At 44.1% G+C, this 22,358-nt stretch overlaps 1 protein-coding gene across 3 annotated transcripts in view; it reads left to right on the top strand.

Moving 5' to 3' along the window:
• The window catches only part of LOC117361380, a 138,110-nt gene that overhangs the window by 68,122 nt on the left and 47,630 nt on the right, over nucleotides 1-22,358 (top strand). For all 3 annotated transcript variants that reach the window (XM_033946624.1, XM_033946622.1, XM_033946623.1), the window contains 3 exons: nucleotides 7,264-7,374; nucleotides 7,835-7,948; nucleotides 20,551-20,664. In XM_033946624.1, coding sequence (XP_033802515.1) covers nucleotides 7,264-7,374; nucleotides 7,835-7,948; nucleotides 20,551-20,664 — 339 coding nt within the window. The remainder of the gene's footprint in view (nucleotides 1-7,263; nucleotides 7,375-7,834; nucleotides 7,949-20,550; nucleotides 20,665-22,358) is intronic.

The following is a 22,358-nucleotide window of genomic DNA, read 5'->3' as shown; positions in this document are numbered from 1 at the left end:
AATTAAGGAGAATGAGGCCAAGCCTATTGAAGTAGTCATCAAGATAAGTGTATTTTGATTATTTACAAGTATACACAATAAGACTCATTGAGATATATAAATGAAGGAGGCTGGCAAAGGGACAAGAGAAGTGTTATGATGGTCCCAAAGTACCCCAGTTCGGTGAGACCACAGAATTCACGGGTATCGGTCTGAACACTTCACTATTAATATTATAATTATATTTATTTGTATTTATTCATAAGAGCTGTGATAATAATAAGTAGTGATACAATAATCATCACAGAATAATATTGTATATCTCCCCAGTAGTTGGTAAATCAATGCTTCAATATGGCACCATGATAAGTGTATAGACCATATAGCCAATAGAAATGATGCATGTGATAAACCATTGGAATGTGAGTATGTAATCTGTAATTATATGGTACCCTAGGCTACTGAACTAAAAGTATATAAGTGGCATTCCGACTGGCATAGCCTGGAGAGGCGGGGGGGGGGGGGGGAGGAGAGAGGGGGAATAGATCCATGAAAGAAGCTTTAGTATGTATGTTATCCTTTTTATTCCAGTGTGCTGTACTCTGTTGTTTCATGTGAGTTTTCTTTTGCTTTTTGCTAATAAACCTAAATTATAACAGCAATTGGATTGTCACGAGGTCAGTTTATGATAAGATCTGCAGCCAATCTTGTCAGTTGGCACCATTTTTACACTACATAGACGTTAGCAATGAATATTAATAAACCGTATCTGGCGAAGGACGTAAGAAAACTTAAAGCGGTCCAGAGGAGGGCGACGAAAATGATATGAGGCTTGCGCCAGAAGACATAAGAGGAGAGATGGAAGCTCTAAATATGTATACCCTAGAGGAAAGGAGGGACAAGGGAGATATGATTCAGATGTTCAGATACTTGAAGGATATTAACATAGAACAAAATCTTTTCATAGAACAAAATCTTTTCCAGAGAAAGGAAAATGGTAAAACCAGAGGACATCATTTTAGGTTGAGGGGTGGTAGATTCAAGAGCAATGTTAGGAAATTTGACTTTACGAAGAGGGTGGTGGATGCCTGGAATGCGCTCCCAAGAGAGGTGGTGGAGAGGAAAACGGTGATGGAGTTCAAAGAAGTGTGGGATGAACACAGAGGATCTAGAATCAGAAAATAATATTAAATTTTGAACTAAGGCCAGTACTGGGCAGACTTGCATGGTCTGTGTCTGTCTGTATATGAAATCAACAAAAATGAAGAAAACAAAAAATTGTCCAAAAGACAAAAACCTCATATGACAAAGGACAAAAATTCACCCTCCTCCATTGAGAAAAATGGTCATTTAACACTACCTTCTGTTTCTGTCTAATAGCCAATTCTTAATCCAGTTGGCTTCTTCCAGGGAAACTTGCGGACTGAGTTAGTGAAATTATATGCACTTAGCACTGTAGCTGCTTTCTGAAACAATAGATACAGTTGACTCCACTTAAGTGCACGCCCTTCGGACCGGGTCTCCACATGCGCTTAAGCAGAGTGTGTGCTTAATAGGAGTGGGGGGAGGATAAGGGGAAGCTGTAATTAAGCTGGCTCAGTTTAAATATGGCGCGTGGGCTGCTGGAGCCTAAAGTACAGGAAAGCTATGCCCCACAGCTTGAGTGGAAGCGGAGTACTCATTTTCCCAGCTGTCCAAGCGCTTAAACTGCTGTGTGAAGCCTAACCATTCCCAATCAGAACATGATTGCATTTAACCGGAGTGAACGTAACGTGAAAGAATAGAGGTTGGACCTATGACATCAGTGCGCATAAGCGGATTGTGTGCTTATCCGGAGTTTACGTCCATTGACTTTAATGTAAAAAAAACGGGACCATGGTGGTAGGCTGAGGATAACTGAAGCATATGCATAACCGACGTACACTTAGGTGGAGTTGACTGTGCATGCTTGCCGTGATTTTCAGGTTAGACGCCATTGTTGACCAGTCATGCTGGTGAAACTTTAGCCGGGCGCAGTAAAGTAAGTGTTATGATGGCAATAGTAAATATTTTACCATTTCTGTTTTTGAGTTGACTTGCATGTTATCTCACAAAGCCTTTCAATGGATTATTTGTATATCTATTGTTTCAGAAAGCAACTAAAGTGTTGAGTGCATATAATTTCACTAACTCAGTTCGCAAGTTTCCTCGGAAGAAGCTGACTTGATCGGTGAAATGGAGACCATTCCTTATTTTGTGAGATTTTCTTCACCCTGACTAGAGAGGAGCAAGGAAGAGGACTTCTGGCTGGTCTCTGAGTCTTTTTTAGAGACTCTGCTCTTCTACAGATGACCCTTGGGGTCAGGAATGTAGGCTTCAGCCTAACTTCTGGTAAGCCTGACCAGAGTGGACTGGCGTGACCAGAACAGACCGAAGTTGATCCGAGAGACCACACAAGACCGGACATGGCATTTCACATGAATCTTTCCTCAGAAGGAGATTGAATGATGATGGATCCTGGTGCTCTCTATTGACTCTCAAATCATGGTGATTAAGACACTTTTAATACTGATATGTCTCCAATGTTTGATGCAGCTGCAGGAGTCGTGGAGACTGATGCTTCTGATGCTAATATCAATGGACTGGAATTATTGTTGCTAAAGATTCATTTGTATTTCTTCTCATGACCACAAATCCCTCTCTTTTGACATCTGTGAATACAGAACATAATGAGAGGGATCATGATTGGGTCCCAGGTATTTCAGGCACCAAGAATGGGTATCTGTTGTGTTTCTGGTGGAAAAAGACAATATCCAAGTTTTAAAGCCACAGTGTACTTTTTTCTGGGCCATATCTGGAAAAATAGCTGCACAGAAATCAAACAACTTCATGATGAAATATGCCTGACTGGGGATCCAAGGTCTACTGAGGCCAAATAATTGGGCCAACGAAAAAAGAAAAGAAACTTAGAAAATGGCAGAAACACTTAAGTGAGTTGTCTCTGGGGGGGGGGGGAAAGACCCTGCACAATCTTGACTAATAATTCTGCTTGTGATCAACTTTGCAAGCAACACTTTTGCCATCCTGGGAACATCAGGATGCAAAACCACATCCCAGTGCTTTGAGGCATTTAAGGGTTTGGTTGCATGATATTCAGACCTACTTCCTCCTACTTATCCAACCCCTTCCCCTTGCCCTGGATGCTCACTTGGGCCTATCTGACAAAACATCTGATGACTAGTGTGTTCAGCTCAAGAGCAATCCCCAGTCACTCTTGCCTTTGCCAGTGACCCTAGCGGTAGTCTCTTGGAACTATTGCTAATTGTCAAGCTGCCCTTATACAGCAGATTGACATCTAATGAAACAACATCTAATGAAACAACAATGCCAATGAAATGGCCATTGCCATTTTGAACACACCACTGACAAGGGGCACAAGCGTCTGGGGTCACTCATTCCCCAAACCTACTAGACAGTAGGGACTGTGTAAGAGAAGGAAGGGGTGATGTTTAGGGAGGTCTGGCATTGAAGAGGGGGGCAGCTCTGAATAGCTCATGCCACCTGAGCATTGGATTAGTAATGCCAGCTTGCTTGTACAAGCTGCTATATTCAATTTACATACTAATGAGTGTTTTGCATACTTTGCATCACATTATTATGTATCCCACAGTACCTCATACTAATGTGCATTAAAGTAATCTGACACATGTTACTTCCTTTGGCATGTAGGTCGAATAAAGAGTATTAATGCACCTTATCTACTCCTTAACTAGCTAATAATGACTCATAGACTATTTCTCCAGGAACTTGACTACGTTATTTTTTAAACCCAGTTCCACTAGATCCTTTGACAATATTCTCAAGTTATAAATTCCATAGCTTAATTGTGTGTTGAGTGAAAAAAATACTTTTCTGTGATTTGTTATTAATCTGCTTGCCAGTTTCATGGAGTGTTCCCTAGCTTTGCTGCTATTTGAAAAGGTAAATGATTGTTTCCTATTTACTTCTTCCACACCATTCTTTATTGTCCCTAATTTATTTTTTTCAAAATGGAGCAATCAGATTCGGGGCACAATGCTCAGAGTTGTCATCATGATATTTGTGTTTTGTTCTAAATTCCTTTCTTAATAGTTCCCACAATTGAATTTTTGTTGTTGTTGAACACCAAGTTCCTGGATGCTGTAGGCGATTGCTTCTCTCTCTCTCTCTCTCTCTCTCTCTCTCTCTCTCTCTCTCTCTCTCTCTCTCTCTCTTCTCTCTCTCTCTTCTCTTCTCTCTCTTCTCTTCTCTTCTCTCTCTTCTCTTCTCTCTCTCTCTTCTCTCTCTCTCTCAAAATAGAGCTTTTGATATATTAAGGGAAACCATCCGCAAAGGAAGCGGTGGGGCCGTTTGATGACCATGCAATAAAAGGAGTGCGGAAACTACAGACTGGTGAGTCTGACCTCGGTACCGGGAAAGATGATAGAGGCGCTGATAAAGGACCGCATCATTGATCACCTTGACGGACATAATCTGATGAGGACCAGCCCACACGGCTTCAGCAAATGAAGATATTGCTTGACGAAGTTGCTGCACTTCTTTGAGGGAGTAAACAAGCAGATACACAAGGGTGACCTGGTCGACATCGTATATCTGGATTTTCAGAAGGCTTTTGACAAGGTTCTGCATGAACGACTATTTGGAAAAATTGCGAGCCATCGAATCGAGGATGAAATATTCATGTGGATTAAAAACTGGCTGGCAGATAGGAAACAGAAAGTGGGGGTAAATGGACAATACTCAGACTAGAAAAGCATCATGAGTGGAGTGCCGCAGGGTTCGGTGCTTAGACCCATGCTCTTCAACATATTTATAAACGACCTGGAAATTGGTACGATGAGTGAGGTGATTAAATTTGCAGACGATACGAAGTTATCAGAGTAGTGAAGACACAGGAGGATTGCGAAGACCTGCAACGTGACATAAACACACTTAAGAAATGGACCGCGACATGGCAAATGAGGTTTAACGTGGATAAGTGCAAGGTGATGCATGTGGGTAACAAAAATCTTATACATGAATACAGGGTGTCCGGTGCAGTACTTGGAGAGACACCCCCCCCCCCCCAGGAAAGAGACTTGGGAGTACTGGTTGGCAAGTCAATGTGCGGCAGCGGCGAAAAAGGCGAACAGAATGCTAGGAATGATTAAGAAGGGGATCACGAACAGATTGGAAAAGGTTATCATGCCGCTGTACCCTCACCTGGAATACTGCGTCCAGCACTGGTCGCTGTACATGAAGAAGGACAGAGTACTACTCGAAAGGGTCCAGAGAAGAGCGACTAAAATGGTTAAGGGGCTGGAGGAGTTGCCGTACAGTGAGAGATTAGAGAAACTGGGTCTCTTCTCCCTTGAAAAGAGGAGACTGAGAGAGGTCATGATTGAAACATTCAAGATAATAAAGGGAATGGACTTAGTAGATAAAGACAGATTGTTCACCTTCTCCAAGGTAGAGAGAACGAGAGGGCACTCTCTAAAGTTAAAAGGGATAGATTCCGTACAAATGTAAGGAAGTTCTTCTTCACCCAGAGAATGATAGAAAACTGGAACGCTCTTCCGGAGGCTCTTATAGGGGAAAACACCCTCCAGGGATTCAAGACAAAGTTAGACAAGTTCTTGCTGAATCAGAACGTACGCAGGTAAGGCTAGTCTCAAGGCACTGGTCTTTGCCCTAAGGGCCACCGTGTGAGTGGACTGCTGGGCACGATGGACCACTGGTCTGACCCAGCAGCGGCATTTCTTATGTTCTTAAGGCGACGATTCAGTGTAATGTCCACAATGACTCTGAGATCCTTTTCTTGTCTGGCCTATGGAGCAAAAGATCGAACTCGGTCCCTTCACATGGCACCGGCACTGCCACCAAGCCACTGGGATGACCCAGCTGGCATTTGTTACACACTAAGAGAAACCTTTGCTTCTCACATGTATGAAGTTGTTTTTCTCTCTTCCCACTCTTCCTGTTACTAGGGTGACAAGTATAAATGGCATTAACAGAACGTAAAAAATATGTTGAAATAAATTTAAAGAACAACAAACCTAGTGGAGATAACCTTGTGGTGCTACGAGTCTTTAATACAGACGTGGAAACAGGACTTTACACAATCGTGTTTTGGCCACTCAACCTACATCAGGACTCTCAGATATTGTTGAAAAAATGTGAGATCCTTATTAATTGTGAAGCTGTAAATACACCCATAAAGTGATAGAATGATTCTATCATGGGAAGTGTTTCGGCAAAGCATGTAAACATATAGAACCACAATGGAATCTCATATAGATCTATATTACAAACACTGCAATTCTGTTTCAGATGAAGCAGAACTTCTTGAATCAGACACTTCAGAGATACTTCATGTGATAGAACCATTGTATCACCCTATGGGTAAATTTCCAGCTTCACAATCGATAAGGATCTCACATTTTTTCAAAACTTTCTGAGACTCCTGATGCAGACCAAGTGGCCAAAACTCAATCGTGTTTCCATGTTTGGATTAAAGACTCATAGCACCACAAGGTTATCTCCACTGTGTTTGATGTTCGTTCACTGTGTGTGGAATGAGTTATTCTGTTTTTGTTCTTTTAAGGTCAAACAATTTTTTTTATTGAGGAAAAAATGCACCAGCAGGAAACAGCAGACAAAAATGCATAACAACATGGATGATAAATTCAAAAGGGGACAAACAGAACATCATCAAATTGTTAGAGCAACCACAATAGAACCCATCCCCCACAAACAAGTCCCCCCCCCCCTTCACAGAGCAGCAAGGTATCAACATGGCAACAATGCTGGAATGAGACAAGGTGCCGGTGTCTGATAGACCTCAGCCCTGTTTTTGTTCTTTTAAAAGAAATTTAAAACCACAACCTAAAGAAAAAAACAGTGTTTCTAATACTGTGTAGAATAAGAATCGGGCCTGCGTTTGGCAGCTGAAATCCTTCTGAGCTCTTATTGGGTTTGTTTCTATTTGGTGTTAATGGTTTGGGTGCAAAGAATTTGCTATGTGCTTTGTTCATAAACATGTGATTAATGTCCTGCATATTTTGATTATAATGATAAATTGGTAATTTAAAAAAATTTATTGCAATCTTTGTATTGGTCTCTTTTAATGTTACTTATTTGTATAACAGCACCTCTTTTTGTAGTTAACAGAACATGTGATCAGTCTCAAATTTCTAGTTATTACTTAGACTGAAGCACTGTACCCCTTTTGGGGCAAAGAAAGCATTTATGTCTTAGGATACAGAATATGTTTACTTCTTTTAATAGGCCATACAAGTACCAGTCCTGGCATTTCATACAGGATAAAAGAAGAGGAGGAACCGTATTTTGGGGACCAGGATAACTCCAGCAGAAACCTTAACAAAAGGCCCAGTGCAGGTATGAAGAGTGGCTGTTGAGGGTAATTTTATAACAGGTTAATTGGACAGAAGGATGCCTATTTCTTGCTTATTTTATAAAGACACATAAGTGCCTATTTGTGTTTTATAAAATGGTAGCACAGATATGGCAGCAACTGCCCCTAAATTCCAGGCACGAGCTTTGTCTCCTCTTAAACAGATAAAATGCCAATGTACATTTTATGCATGGATATACATAGATCTTGACTGCCCAAAATCTGTCCCTGAGCTCATCTACCGTACAAGTATACACCAGCTTTTAGACATAACCTAAATTTATAAGAGATCCTGTCTGTGCATAAATCGAGAGTTTTACGTGCAAAGAAGGTTTATAAAATTTCCTCTTAAAATTATCTGCCTCTCTGATATTCAGATACTTAACAAGTTCAGTGGTAGCATTTTAAAATGTATATTTTGTGTGTATATGTTTTGCTTATCAGGTTATCCCAACATCAGTCCTGATATTTTACTAAGGATTAAACATGAAGCAGAACCCTGTCGCAGAGACCATCGCATGTTAGATGGAAGGGAGAGGATCAACAGTTCAAGCATAGGTGAGTCAGTTAACTTCTGGAGAGCTTGGAAATCTCTCCTCATGCATTTTACTGTGGTCATCACAGTAGTCTAAATGAGTCAGAAGAAGGGGCTCCATATAACCCCCTACCCACAGACATACAGTTTTATTGTACCAACTATACCTAAATTCTAGGTCCTCTGTGTTCCTAATTTTGTCTCTGTATTTGGGTGCTATATGAATGATCATTAATTGAGCCAAGCAAGCTCTTGAAGCTTCATTAGAGAGAACATGTAGGAAAGACCTCGGATTTCCCTTATCTAACAATAATACCCCTCTTTTTTTTTTTTCTCTTTCTACAAGCTTTCCTATCATTCAGTAGTAACCGATAGGCCACAGAATAAATCGGTGGTCTCAAACCTTTTTCATGTAAAGGAGTGCAATGTGAATGCTAAAAAGCTCTGGTGTTTCCCCGAAAATAAGTCCTAGCATCATTTTCGGGGTAGGTCTTAATATAAGCCCTACCCCAAAAATAAGCCCTAATCCCAGGATTCACCTGCAACACTTCAACACGGCTCCACCGCTGCCTCCCCCCCCCACCGCGCAGCCGAACCCCTGCTGACCCTCCACCTTCCCTCTCCACCGACCACGAGTGAGCCCTACCTTCAATTGAAGCGTTGTCGGACTGTCAGCACTTTAAACAGGCTGCTTGGCCTTGTCCGTCAGGGATTTAACTCTGCCGTGTTACTGATGCCGTCATTAGTAAGACAACAGAGTGAAATTCCCGACAAACAAGGCCAAAGAGACCTGTTTAGAGTGCTGCCAGCCCTACACTGCTTTGGTTGAAGGTAGGGCTTGCTTGCAGTCGGCTGGGAGGGAAGGATGGAGGATCAGCAGGGGTTCGACTGTGTGGTGGGGGAGGGGGGTACTCAAGGGTTCTGATGCACAAGGGGTGGGAGGGACGGAAGGATAGAAGCTGCGCAAACTTCTGCACAGGAGGATGGGATGGGGGAAGGGAGGAAAGATGCTGCACATGTGGGGGAGAGAAAGGAAAGAGGAAGAATTGGGGTGAAGGAGAGGAAGGAAGAGATGATCATGTGCATACCCCGAAAATAAGACCTAGTGCAGCCCTGCACAACATATGGCCCACGGGCCGCATGTGGCCCAAAACGGCTCTCACGTTGGCCGTGTATCGGCTCTCCCTACCACCTGTCTTCCTCGGATTCCTCCCTTTAAAGCTAATTATGGCAGCCTGTCTCCGCAACACGTCAGTCTCCGCAGCACGTTCCCTCTGCTGTGGTCCCGCCCCTGATGTCAGAGGAGGGGCGGAACCACGGCAGAGGAAACGTGCTGCGGAGGCCAACAGCACCCCACCGTTTCTCATTCCATGCAGCCTCTTGCTCATCCCCTCACAGGTGCTTGTTGGTGGCATGGGTCATTTCCAGCCGTGGCTCAGTGCACCCAATAGCTCCAGCTGCCGCAAAGCAGAGGCTGGAAACGCCTCTTCTTGCCCAAGTTTGGGCTCCTTCTCGCGGGGCAGCAGCACTTAGAAGCAGTCGACAGAAGCAGTAGAACGCCAGGCCACTTGCAACTCATTACCCAGCGGGGAGCACTGGGCAACGGAACAGGTGTGGGTAGCTTACGCCCTGGGAATGTGCGATGTTGCGCAGGTGCTGCTGCTCATTCTTGGCCACGCACTCCTTGACCAGTAGCAACTTGGAAAACTGGTCCTCGTTGGGGTCGGCGGTGCAGAAAGCAGCAGAGATTAGGCCCCGCCTGTTGCGAGGGCCCCAGCGGGATACTGGATCTGAACACGGGGGGGGGGAGGAGAGAACTATAAAAGGACATTGAGGAGGGGCGGGAAAACAGACTTGAAGACAGGGCAGATGCTGGACTAGAGAGGGGAGGACTCAAAATGTTAGCAGAAGGAAGATAGAGAGAGGGAGAAACCTAAAACAAAGGGGAGGCAGTAGAGACAGGGGCAGATGTTGGACTTGGGGATGTATAGAGGGAAGAGAGAGAAAGAAGACTGCAGAGAGGTGGAAAGATTTTGGACCAGGGAGGGAGGAAGAAAGGAAGGAGAGAGAGAGAGAGAAGCAGAGAAAGACCTGGAAGAAAGGAGAACAAGTGCTGGACACGAGGGAGGGAGGGAGAGAGGAGGGGTTGTAAGCAGAAGAAAGACAGAGAGAGAGGCCTCTCCCAAAGGGAAAAGACAGGAGGCAGATGATGGACTATGGGGGGTGCAGACAGAAGAGACAGAGGGGGGAGATACCCTGAGAGAGAACAGCGAGATGGAAGGTCATAACAGAGGAGGGAGAGAGAGGGAGACCTCGAACAAAGGTGGTGGTAGGTATAAAGGAGAACTGACACTCGATCTGGGGAGGGTAAGCAGAGGGAAAAGATAGAGACCTTGACCCAAAGGGGATGGGGCTGGATTGTAAAAGAAATGTTGGATGCACTGTCAGAAGGAAGTCCAATCAGAAATTAATTAAATCACCAGAAAACAAAGGTATGAAAAATGATTTTATTTTCAATTTAGTGATCGAAATGTGTCAGTTTTGAGAATTTATATCTGCTGTGTATATTGTGTGTATATGAAAAATGAAAGGAAAAAACTGCATTACAATTAGTAAAGGGGGCAGGATCTGAGGCAGAGCTTGGGAGGTCTGTGGTTGAGGGTACTTAGCTTGAAGTAGTTGAGAAACACTGCTGTAGGCAATCAGCCACCGCCAGTGCCTCTCTCCTGCCCTCTTCCCTACTGGCACCCCCATCTGGAAGGCCTCTGCGCATGCAAGGATGTCAACGTGATGATGTCGTGCATGCGTGTGATGTCATCATGGCAACATCCGCGCACTTCCGGGTGCCTTGAGCCATGGCCACTACCTGTGGCCCTTGGTACATTTTCCAACTTCTTAAGGGCCCTGGATCATTTTTGAGTTGTGCAGTTGTGTGAGTACCTTTTTTGGGCCCCAAATTAATATAAGACACTGTTATTTGGGGGGAAACATGGTACTACTAATTTTGTAAACTGCCTTGTCCTGCTTGTTCAGACTGTATATTGAACATTAAAAATTAATACTAATATTGATTCTACAACACTTCAAGGATAGATTTTAAAAACTCACTTTATTTTGGATTAACAGAAAATTCCATAAATGAGACACCTGAGTAACACACTGACTACTCAGTGACTTCCTACCTGTTCTCATCTTGTAATTCGCTGATTGTACAGCTCTCTTTCACTGTAAACCGCCTAGAAGTCGCAAGATTATGGTGGTATAGAAAAAAAAAAGTTATTATTCTTATTATTATTTAAGAGATTGTTTGCTTGTAGTTACTATATCCAGTGGGCAAGACTGAAATTAGCGCATTTATAGGACTTGAAGAACATTTCAACCAACTGCTTGAGGGTCACAGTGGTGGACTTTGGGGCCATGTGTTGGAGGCCACTGGAATAAATGGGTTGACAGATCAGGATCTCCACCTTCTGCCATTATCTCCTCTAATTTATTTATTTAAAATATTTATAACCCACTCAATCCATGTTCTAGGTAGGGTACAAGCAAATAATCATAGAATAGTTAGACAAATGAGTAGCGTAGCTATAGGGGAGCCCTGAGTGCCAGGGCCCCCATAAAGTCGGCCTCAGGCCCCCTCCAACACTATGGCAGGGGTGCTCAAGCCCTGCCAGCTAAAGAGTTTTTCTGCCAGAGCTCAGCCTGTACTGCCTGAACAGTAGGAAGTCAACGGGGTACTCTGGCAGTGGATGTGGCATTTCCATGAATGCTCAACTCACATATGAACTGAGCCTGTGCAGAAGTGCTAGGCATTAGAGGATGGAGCAGCCTGATGACTTCTGCTGCTTAGATAGTGCCAGCAGGTAGTGCATGCTGGGCTCCAGCAGGGAAACTCCGGCTGGCTAGACTTGAGCATCTTCAGTAGCAAAGGTATGATTGAGGAAGGGTTGGCAGCAGAAGAGCAGTGGCAGGGAGGGGGCACAGTAATAGAGGCGGTGAGGGAGGGAAGTGGGACTGAGGGAAAATGCCTGCCTCCCTAGTCCATCCTCAGACGTCCCCCCCTCACCAAAATTACCCCTGAGACGTACCTTTTTGATATAGCTATCAGTCCTTAACCCTACTACTCTGCCATCTAACAAAGCCAGCTGATTAACCATTCCCCTTAACTGTATCCATGACATCTTTTTTGTCTGTCTTGCCTGTTTAGATTGTAAGCTATTTTGAGCAGGGACTGTTTTCTTACTCTTTGTGACTGTACAGCACTGCGTGCGTCTGGTAGCACTATAAAAATATTTAATAGTAGTAGAACGTAAGAATTGTTGCTGCTGGGTCAGACCAGTGTTCCATCGTGCCCAGCAGTCCGCTCACGCAGCGGCCCGTAGATCAAAGACCAGGGCCCTATTTGAATCTACCCTTACTTGCGTATGTCCTGTTCCAGTAGGAACTTATCCAACCTTGTCTTGAATCCCTGAAGGGTGCTTTCCCCTATAACAGCCTTTGGAAGAGCATTCCAGATTTCAACCACTCTGGGTGAAGAAGAACTTACATACGTTTGTACGGAATCTTTTCCCTTCTAACTTTAGCGAGTGCCTTCTCATTCTCTTCACCTTGGAGAGGGTGAACAATCTCTCTTTCTCTACTAAGTCAATTCTCTTCAGTATCTTGAATGTTTCGATCATGTCCCCTCTTTCTTCTCTTTTCAAGGGAGAAGAGGCCCAGTTTCTCTAACCTCTCATTGTACGGCAACTCCCCCAGTCCCTTAACCATTTTTGTCGCTCTTCTTTGGACCCTTTTGAGTAGTATTGTGTCCTTTTTCATGTACGGTGACCAGTGTTGGACGCAGTATTCCAGGTGGGGGCATACCATGGCCCGGTATAACGGCATGATAAATTTTTTCAGATCTGTTTGTGATCCCCTTCTTAATCATTCCTTGCATTCTGTTTGCCCTTTTCGCCGCCACCGCACATTGCACAGACAGTTTCATTGACTTGTCTACAAGTATTCCCAAGTCTCTTTCCTGGGGGCTCTCTCCGAGTATAGCACCGGACATCCTGAATTCGTGCATATGATTTTTGTTACCGACATGCATCACCTTGCACTTATCCACGTTGAACCTCATTTGCCATTCCTCGGCCCATTCCTCGAGCGTATTTATGTTTCTTTGTAGGTATTCCCAATCCTTCTGTGTCCTTACTACTCTGAATAACTTTGTATCGTCCGCAGATTTTATCACCTCACTCGTGCCAATTTCTAGGTCGTTTATAAATATGTTGAAGAGTACAAGCACTGAACCCTGTGGCACTCCATTCATGATGCTTTTCCAGTCCGAGTATTATCCATTCACCCCCACTCTCTGTTTCCTATCCGCCAACCAGTTTTTAATCCAAGTGAGTATATCACCCTTGATTCCATGGCTCGCAATTTTTCGAAGTAGACGTTCATGCGGAACCTTGTTGAATGCCTTCTGATATCAACTTGGTCACCCTTGTCTCTGCCTATTTACTGCTTCAAAGAAGTGCAGTAAGTTTGTCAAGCAAGATCTTCCTTTGCTGAAGCTGTGCTGGCTGGTCTTCATCAGTTTGTGTCCGTCAAGGTGCGCAATGATGCAGTCCTTTATCAGCGCCTTTACCATCTTTCCCGGTACCGAAGTCAGACTCACAGGTCTGTAGTTTCCCGATCTCCCTTCGAACCTTTCTTGAAGATTGGCATAACATTCTTCACTTTCCAGTCTTCTGGAAACTTTCCCGATTTGATCGACAGTTGGAGCAGTTCAGCTATAACCCCTTTCAGTTCCTTGATTACTCTCAGGTTGATGCTGTCCGGTCCTGGGGATTTATCGTTTTTAAGCCTATCAATCTGTCTGCATACCACCTTTGTCTTGCTTTAGCAGCTCTAAACTAATTGCATTTCCAGTGCAATAGGTGAGACATTCTAAACAGAGTCCCTTTGGCTGCGTGCCATCTGCAGAAGGAATCCACTTCAGATTTGTGTCTGTGCCTTTGCTCCACCTACAGTTTTTCCCTTCTGCACACGTGCCTGCAGGAGTGTTGTTCTGCTCTCCACAATTTATTATTGTATTCGGTGTATTTTGTGTCCCTTTTTGGGGGTTTCTGGTGCTCGGAGCGATTATTCAGCTCTGCCTGCATTAAGATTTCACAAACTTCAGTCTGCAGCTGACAGCCAGCCTGCATTTACTTCATAGGAGCTTGGAGCCGTCCCATAAACATCTTTCTCCTTTTACCAAACGAGGGTTTAAGCACAGGCTATTTGGCATCCGTTGAAGACTTTGTGGTGTCTCGCAGGTTGCCGGCTGTGTCTTCTTACTCCACCTGTCCCTGAGCATGTCTATTGGTCCACAGAGGTAGAGGTACAGTAAGGCATAAGGTCTGACTGGCAGCCTGAAGATCAGCGTTGCAGATGCATTCCCAACAAGAGGCAGTGATTTTTAGATTCCAGCTACTGAAATAGAGCTGAGGCAGATTGCAGCACATTTTCAGCACAGGTCACAGTGAGTAAAGGCTGTAACAGCCTGTGAGGTAAATCGGGAGAGGTTTGAAATTCAAAGTTTTGAGGGTTTCTGCATGTTCCCCCTCCTGATAAATTCTAAAATTGCCATTTTTGAAGTATGTATAATGTAAAAAATATTGTGTTATTGGCGTGAATTTTTTAACGGTGGCCATCTAGGATTTTTAGTGATCTTTTTTTCTAAAGCATCTGCTTCTCCAAAACTGCAGTTTTTGCCTCAAAACTTGTTAGGATGGAGTCCTTGGGCTCTTACAGTGAATCCTTGCCAGGATTGCACAAATTTAGAAACATAGAAACATAGTGGCAGAAAAGGGCTATAGCCCACCAAGTCTGCCCATTCCAAGTATTTGCTACCGAATTTACTCCCTTAAAGATCCCACGTGAGCATCCCATTTACTCTTAAAATCCGTCACGCTGCTGGCCTCAACCACCTGCAGTGGGAGTCTGTTCCACTGATCCACCACTCTTTCGGTGAAGAAGTACTTTCTGGAGTCTCCATGAAACTTCCCTCCCCTGATCTTCAGCGGATGCCCTCTGGTGGTCGAGGGTCCCTTAAGACAGAAGATATCATCTTCCGACTCAATGCGACCCGTGATGTACTTAAATGTTTCAATCATGTCTCCCCTCTCTCTTCGTTCCTCAAGTGAGTACAGCCGCAACTTCTTTAGTCTTTCTTTATACGTTAGATCCTTTAGCCTCGAGACCATCCTTGTGGCCATTCGCTGAACCGACTCGATCCTCGGCATGTCCTTACGGTAGTGTGGTCTCCAGAATTGAACACAGTACTCCAAGTGAGGCCTCACCATGGATCTGTACAGCGGCATAATGATTTCAGGTCTCCTGCTGACAAAACCTCTACAGATACAACCCATCATTTGTCTTGCCCTGGAGGAAGCCTTCTCCACTTGATTGGCAGCCTTCATGTCCTCCCTAATGATCACTCCTAGATCACGTTCTGCCGTGGTCCTAACTAAGGTCTCACCATTTAGTGCATAAGTTCTGCGCGGGTTTCTCCTACCCAGGTGCATTATCTTGCATTTTTTAGCATTGAAGCCTAGCTGCCAAGTCGTTGACCATCGTTCTAGCAGCAGTAAGTCCTGTGTCATATTGTCAGGTAATAAGCTGTTGCCTACTATGTTGCAAATTTTGGCGTCATCGGCGAATAGTGATACCTTTCCCCTAAGCCCTTGCGTCAAATCTCTTATGAATAAGTTGAATAGAAACGGGCCCAAGACTGAGCCCTGCGGCACACCACTGAGCACGTCCGACACTTCTGACGGGGTACCGTTCACCACCACCCTTTGTAGTCTACCGCTCAGCCAGTCCCCAACCCATGTAGTTAAAGTGTCTCCCAAACCCATCGATTTCAGTTTGTTCAATAAACTTCGGTGTGGGACGCTATCAAATGCTTTACTGAAATCCAAATATACCACGTCCAGTGATTCCCCGGCATCCAGTTGTCTAGTAACCCAGTCAAAAAAGCTAATAAGATTGGATTGGCAGGATCTACCCTGGGTGAACCCGTGTTGGTGGGGATCACGTAGGTTTTCCTCATCTAGGATTGTGTCAAGATTCCGTTTGATCAGTGTCTCCATGAGTTTACACACTATAGACGTGAGACTCACTGGCCTGTAGTTCGCTGTCTCTGTCTTGCTGCCCTTTTTGTGGAGTGGGATTACATTGGCGGTTTTCCAATCCAAGGGGACTCTTCCTGTGCTTAGGGAAAGATTGAAAAGCACAGATAATGGTTCCACCAGGACTTCACATAACTCCCTGAGCACCCTGGGGTGAATGTTGTCCGGTCCCATGGCTGCGTGGCACAGCCGGGAGAGGCAGCAGCACCAAGCTTAGCCTCTTCCATGATTAAACAGGTGACAAAACACTCGGTTAGCCTGGTAGGGGCGGTCTTCTTTATTTTTAGAGCTTTGCGCCTGGCTGCTGACCCTGCACAGCCTAAGAAATGCAAAGTTAAGTCATCAAAGGGAGATTCTATACCCCAGGGGCCAGAGGCTTTCTCTGAATTTATGAAACATTTGTGGAATGAATTTCAAAGCCGGCATTCTTCCCCTGTGCAGTCCGACTCTGCCTCAGATGCGTCTAATAGTGAGATAGCTTCTATGGACATAGCCTCATCTCAGTCAGCTGTTGTACCTGTGCTGCCTGATCCTGATCCTGTGGGATCCTGATGTTGATGACCAGCTTGCTGTCCCCTTATTTACAGGTGCAGCGCTTTCCAGGACAGGAGATCAGGGACTATGCTGGATCTGCAGATCCCTCTGGGGTTTTGGAACCTGAGGACGATCCCACGGTTCTGCATTTATTTAAGTCTGCGGCTATTATTTCAGCTCACAGGGTTTCTGAGCTTCAAGCTCTATCTTGCCAGGATCTTTTTCTTAGGATCCCGGATTCCTGCATGTTTCTGCGTACTGTCCTCTCTTCTTCTTTTTTTTTTTAAATCTTTATTTTCATTTTATAGTATTGACATAATATTAGTCAAAACAAGAAAATAATACAACTCAGTTCAAAGATAAAAATGAGACAATAGGTAATGATAAACATTGCAATTGAAATACAGAAATCAAAGCAAAATTTTTCTTTCTCATACGGCGTAACATTAAACCCAAAATAATTTTTTACTGGTTTGTATCGTTAGACCTCAATCCATGGGGGAGAAAGCTTTAAAATTGCTGAAATCTTAATCAAATAATACAAAGAAAATGAAGATGGTAGCGGGGGAGAACATAACCAAAAACCTTATACTTGAGCAGGTTGAGACTGAAGTTCTCTCAAGAATTTTAAATTTGCTCTTTAGCAGAAATAAATTTTGTCAGTTGCTGAGGATCAAAGAAAATAAATCTATTCCCTTGATAGGTCATTACACATTTACAGGGGAATCTGAGTACGAACGTCACACCTAAGTGCAGAACCCTTGGTCTCAAAATAAGAAATTGTTTTCTTCTCTTTTGGGTCATTAGTGACACATCTGGATACATTCTCACTATTTTAGTCATGAATGGAACATCTTTAAACTTAAAAAACAATTTAAGCATCCCTGTCAGCATCTATAGCAAATTGTACAAGTAGCGTAGCAGTTGCCGGTATCTCTTCACCTGACCTCTCCAGGAAATTTGTCAAATCCAAACTATCAGCAGTCAAATTCTGCTGGTTTGGTTTTTGAACAGATGCTCTGGTTGGTAAATAATATATTTTAGTGAGAGGCGGATAGGAGGTTTCGGAAACATTCAAAACTTCTTTCAAATACTTTTTAAATGTATCCTGCGCTGAAATAAGTGGTAATTTTGGAAAATTGATAATCCGAAGATTACTTCTTCTAGTCATATTTTCCAACATTTCCACCTTAAAATTAAGGTTTCCACTGTCTTTTACCCAGACCGAAGCCTGGGACTCCACTGTTTTTATTCTAGTTTCATGTCCATCCACTTTATTTTCAACGCTGGATATCCTATTTTTCATTTCCAAATTTTCAGACACAACAGAAGTGTAACGTGTAGTAAATTGCTGCATTTGAGTTCCCAAAGACATTTGCAAACTAGATATTGCTTCCCAAATTGTCTCCATATTGAAAACCTTGGGTCTCTGCATTGGTATCAGTTCAGCACCCAGAACCTCTGGTGAAAAAGTACCTGGAACTTCAGCAGGCGATGAAGTCAGTGTCAGGAAATCCTGAGGTAGTTTCTGTCCCAGCTCCTCCGAATGCACAGATGATAGTTTTGGCTTCACCCCTCCTCCTACTGAGCCGACTCCCGATCTCAGCATGTCTGGAGAGCAAACACCCTGGGGCATTTCCTTCACCGTCGACTGGCCAAACGCCCCCGAACAACTCGGAGGACTTTGCTCTTCCGTCGATTGGTCAAACGCCCCCGGGCGACTCGGAGGACTCCGCTCTTCCGGGGTCAAAGATGTTGCCTCGAGGGAGAGCTGCAACGCTTCAGCCAGCATGTCTCTCCCAGCCGAGAAAGCCTCTGGCTGTGTTGGCGTCCCTCGCTGAAGGAAGGCGTCCATCGGGCCCGTTGCTGCTGGTAAGGATTCGTCAGGGAAAATCCGAAGCTTAGATTTTCGTTTCACCATTTCACCATTCAGAAGAAACAGCAGTCAGGGAACATCCGTGGCGTCTAGCTCCACGCACCCGCGGCCATCTTCCTTAGGCCACTCCCCCCTCCTCTCTTCTGACAGTGGTCTCTGCTTTCCACATCAACCAGGAGGTGCAGTTCACTTCCTTTACCCCCTCCAAGTCCAGGGAGCAGTCCTTGGCAATACGCAGAATCTGGAGGTCACAAATGAGTTCCGGGTCTCCGTCTGTTCATACTGGTGGAGGCCAGCTACGAAGGCCACCATCTCCAGATGAATCTGTATGGCTATTTCATCTGCCTACATTGTTGCTGGCAAGAAGCCCCCACTCTTGATGCGGGCTCATTCTACTAGAAGCATTTCCTCTTCTTGGGCAGAGTTGTTGGCTATCTCTTTGGAGGAAATTTGCTGGGCTGCTACCTGGTCCTCTTTGCATACTTCACCAAGCTTTGCAGGATTGATGTGGCAGCCATGCAGGATGCTACTTTTGGTTCCTCCATGCATGCAGTGGACTCATCAGTCCCACTCTGACGTATGAGACTGCTCTGTTACATCCCATTTGTCCAGGAATAGAGTGGGATTATATAAGAATGTAAGATTAGGTTCTTACCTTTGCTAATCTTCTTTCTTGTAAATCCACACTATTCTTAGAACCTGCCCGGGACATTACTGATTCACCGATCATCTGCCTTTCTTAGGACTGTTAAGCTGGATTTCTGATTTTCTGACCAGCCTTTTAAAGTACAATAGCAGAGTATGTTTGTCTCTTTGCCTTGGAGGTTTATAGTTCTAGTATCCCCTTTTGTCAGTGCAGGTTGTACTTCTTATAGTACTATTTTTTGTTTATTTGTTTTGACAGTTGTTTATGATTGTTTAAAGTTCATGTCTGAGTAGATTAGACTTATGTGTTGGGGAGTGTCTGCATTCCCTGGTCTCCTGGTAGGCAGTCTTGCGGTAAGAGGGGAGGGGCTGAAGACTCTATGTAATTGAGGCTTCCTATATGCCTGTCTGGCATAACCAACTTGCCCAGGAATAGAGTGTGGATTTACAAGAAAGAAGATTAGCAAAGGTAAGAACCTAATCTTTCGATACCAGTGATTTTCAATCCAGTTCTCAGATATCATCTGGCCCAGTTGGGTTTTCAGAATACCCACAGTGTATATGCATGAGAGATATTTGCATGCAATGAAGGAAGTGTGCACTGATATATCTCATGCATATTCATTGTGGATTTCCTGAAAACTCAACTGGCCAGGTAGTCGAGGACTGGGTTGAAAACCACCGGTATGTACCACAGCACAGCAAGTCAGCCTTGGTAAGGTAATGGAGTATACCACCAACAATACAGATAAATACTATCTAAATCAGTGGTTCCCAACCCTGTCCTGGAGGACCACCAGCCAGTCAGGTTTTTGGGATAGCCCTAATGAATCACCAACCAGTCAGATTCTTGGGATAGCCCTAATGAATATGCATGAGAGAGATTTGCTTATAATGGAAATGACAGGCATGCAAATCTACCCCATGCATATTCATTAAGGCTATCCCAAGAACCTGACTGGTTGGTGATTCATTAGGGCTATCCCAAAAATCTGACTGGCTGGTGGTCTTCCAGGACAGGGTTAGGAACCACTGATCTAAATGATAATGGACTATTGTTTTGAATTCATTTACAAGTTTATTCATTTTATAACTCATTTCTAGTCTACCTGTATCTAGGCAGATTCAAATCAAAACATATATAAAATATACATTAATATAGAACATAAAACAAAGCATATAACAAATTGATATCCAGACAAACATTATCTTCATATGAAGCATTATTGTATCCTGCCTGTATTTCTATTTGTTTTCTAGTGGTAATCATCAAAAGCTTCCTTGGAAAAGTTTTTTCATCCATCATATTGACCATTGTTCTTAAATTAGCAAGTAACTTGTTCCATGAATTTGGACCAGCAAGAAAAAAAGCCAGGATTGTTTTAATTCATGTTTATCTACTTAATATCAGGAAATTCACTTCCATCTATTGACCTGGTGAAAAATATCAAAGAAGAGTTTGAGCCCTACCGACTGGATCTTCAGGACATGGAAAGGAGGGGAAATGTTAGTAACTCAACCGCAGGTAAATGAGCAGAAATGCTCAGGGCTTCCTTCATTGCTTATTAGATGTCCCTAAGTCTGCAACTTGTTGCTTTGTCCATCAGATATCAATTCATTGTGAACTGACAAAGTTGGTACAAGAGGTGCTGTTCTGCTGTGACCCCTGACACAGGCACATACTGAAACATGGACCTTGTTGATCCTTTAATAAAATTTGTTTCCTCCAACTCCTGATTCCACCTTGGTATTCCATCTGCAGCTCGCATCACTGATTTTGGTTTGTGTTGCTGCTTCCTTCTTGTTTGCTCTGTCCTGTTTAGCATTTTTGGTTTGTGTTGCCACTTCCTTCTTGTTTGCTCTGTCCTGTTTAGCATTTTTGGAACAAAATTATGAGTTTGCTCAGTTTGGGCTAACTGAGAGCTGCTCTGGAATCAGGATTATGGACTTCAACGGGGAGTGTAATCAGAATCTCTGGTGATTCCAGAATGAGGCTTGAAATGAACTGAGAGAGGCAACTGGAGCACCAGAATGAGGCTTGGAATGCTCAGAGAGGCAGCTGGAACACCAGACTGAGGCTTGGAACAGTCCTTGATTGAATAGTGAATACCATCCAAAAAAACATGGGAGGCTGTTGGGGATGGGAGGAAACAGAGGGCTATGAGCAAGTAAATAATATCATTGACTCCTGTGACTACAGATGGAGACAGAGGAGATTAATTGTGAAGATGAAATGGGTTTTAGAAGGTATGGGTGGGGATGGGTGAAATTTCTGTACTTGTTCAACTGTGTACTCCATACCACAGCACAGAGGAGATCATTACAAGCGCCAGCTTTTCTCTGCAGAAAATTCTGTCATTGTTACAGCTATGTCACAATGTACATATCTCCTTTTTATGACAGGTCATCCTGTGATCACCTCAGTGATGTCACTGAACATTAAACAGGAAGATGAACTAGAACAGCTGGATCTAAGTCATGAGGACTCTGAGAGATGTGAGTGAGCAGGGCTCCAGGGAGTTATGACTGCTGGGATTTACCACCTGAGCACTCTCTCTCCAGAGCTGGACAGTGCTGATCACACCTCAGTAATGTTAGTCACTTGCATGATCAAAGGAATTGGGGCTTTGTTTCAAACCACAATAAAGCACAATTACTTACCGTAACAGGTGTTATCCAGGGACAGCAGGCAGATATTCTCACATGTGGGTGACGTCATCTACGGAGCCCCAGCGCGGACAGCTTTTCAAGCAAACTTGATTGAAGTTTCAAGCTTGCTAGGCTGCACCACGCATGTGTATGCCTTCTTGCCCACTAGAGGGCGCATCCCCACCTCGTGGTCCTCAGTTCCATAGCCAGCAAAGAAGCCATCCCTGGGGAGGAGGGCGGGTTGTGAGAATATCTGCCTGCTGTCCCTGGATAACACCTGTTACGGTAAGTAACTGTGCTTTATCCCAGGACAAGTAGGCAGCATATTCTCACATGTGGGTGACCTCCAAGCCAACCAAAAAAGGGCAGGTGGGAGGATGGCAATTTAGGAAAACAGGTTACGCAAAATCGACTGGCCAAACCGGCCGTCGCTTCTGGACAAAGTGTCCAGACAGTAGTGGGAGGTGAAAGTATGAACCGAAGACCAAGTGGCAGCCTTACAGATGTCCTCGACCGGAGTAGACCGGAGGAAAGCAACAGAGGCTGCCATAGCCCGGACCTTATGCCCCG

Source organism: Geotrypetes seraphini, chromosome 5, assembly GCF_902459505.1.
Source record: "Geotrypetes seraphini chromosome 5, aGeoSer1.1, whole genome shotgun sequence".
Classification (NCBI taxonomy): Eukaryota; Metazoa; Chordata; class Amphibia; order Gymnophiona; family Dermophiidae; genus Geotrypetes; species Geotrypetes seraphini.
The sequence above is the reverse complement of the archived record's forward strand: the minus strand, read 5'-3'. Positions and strand labels throughout refer to the sequence as shown.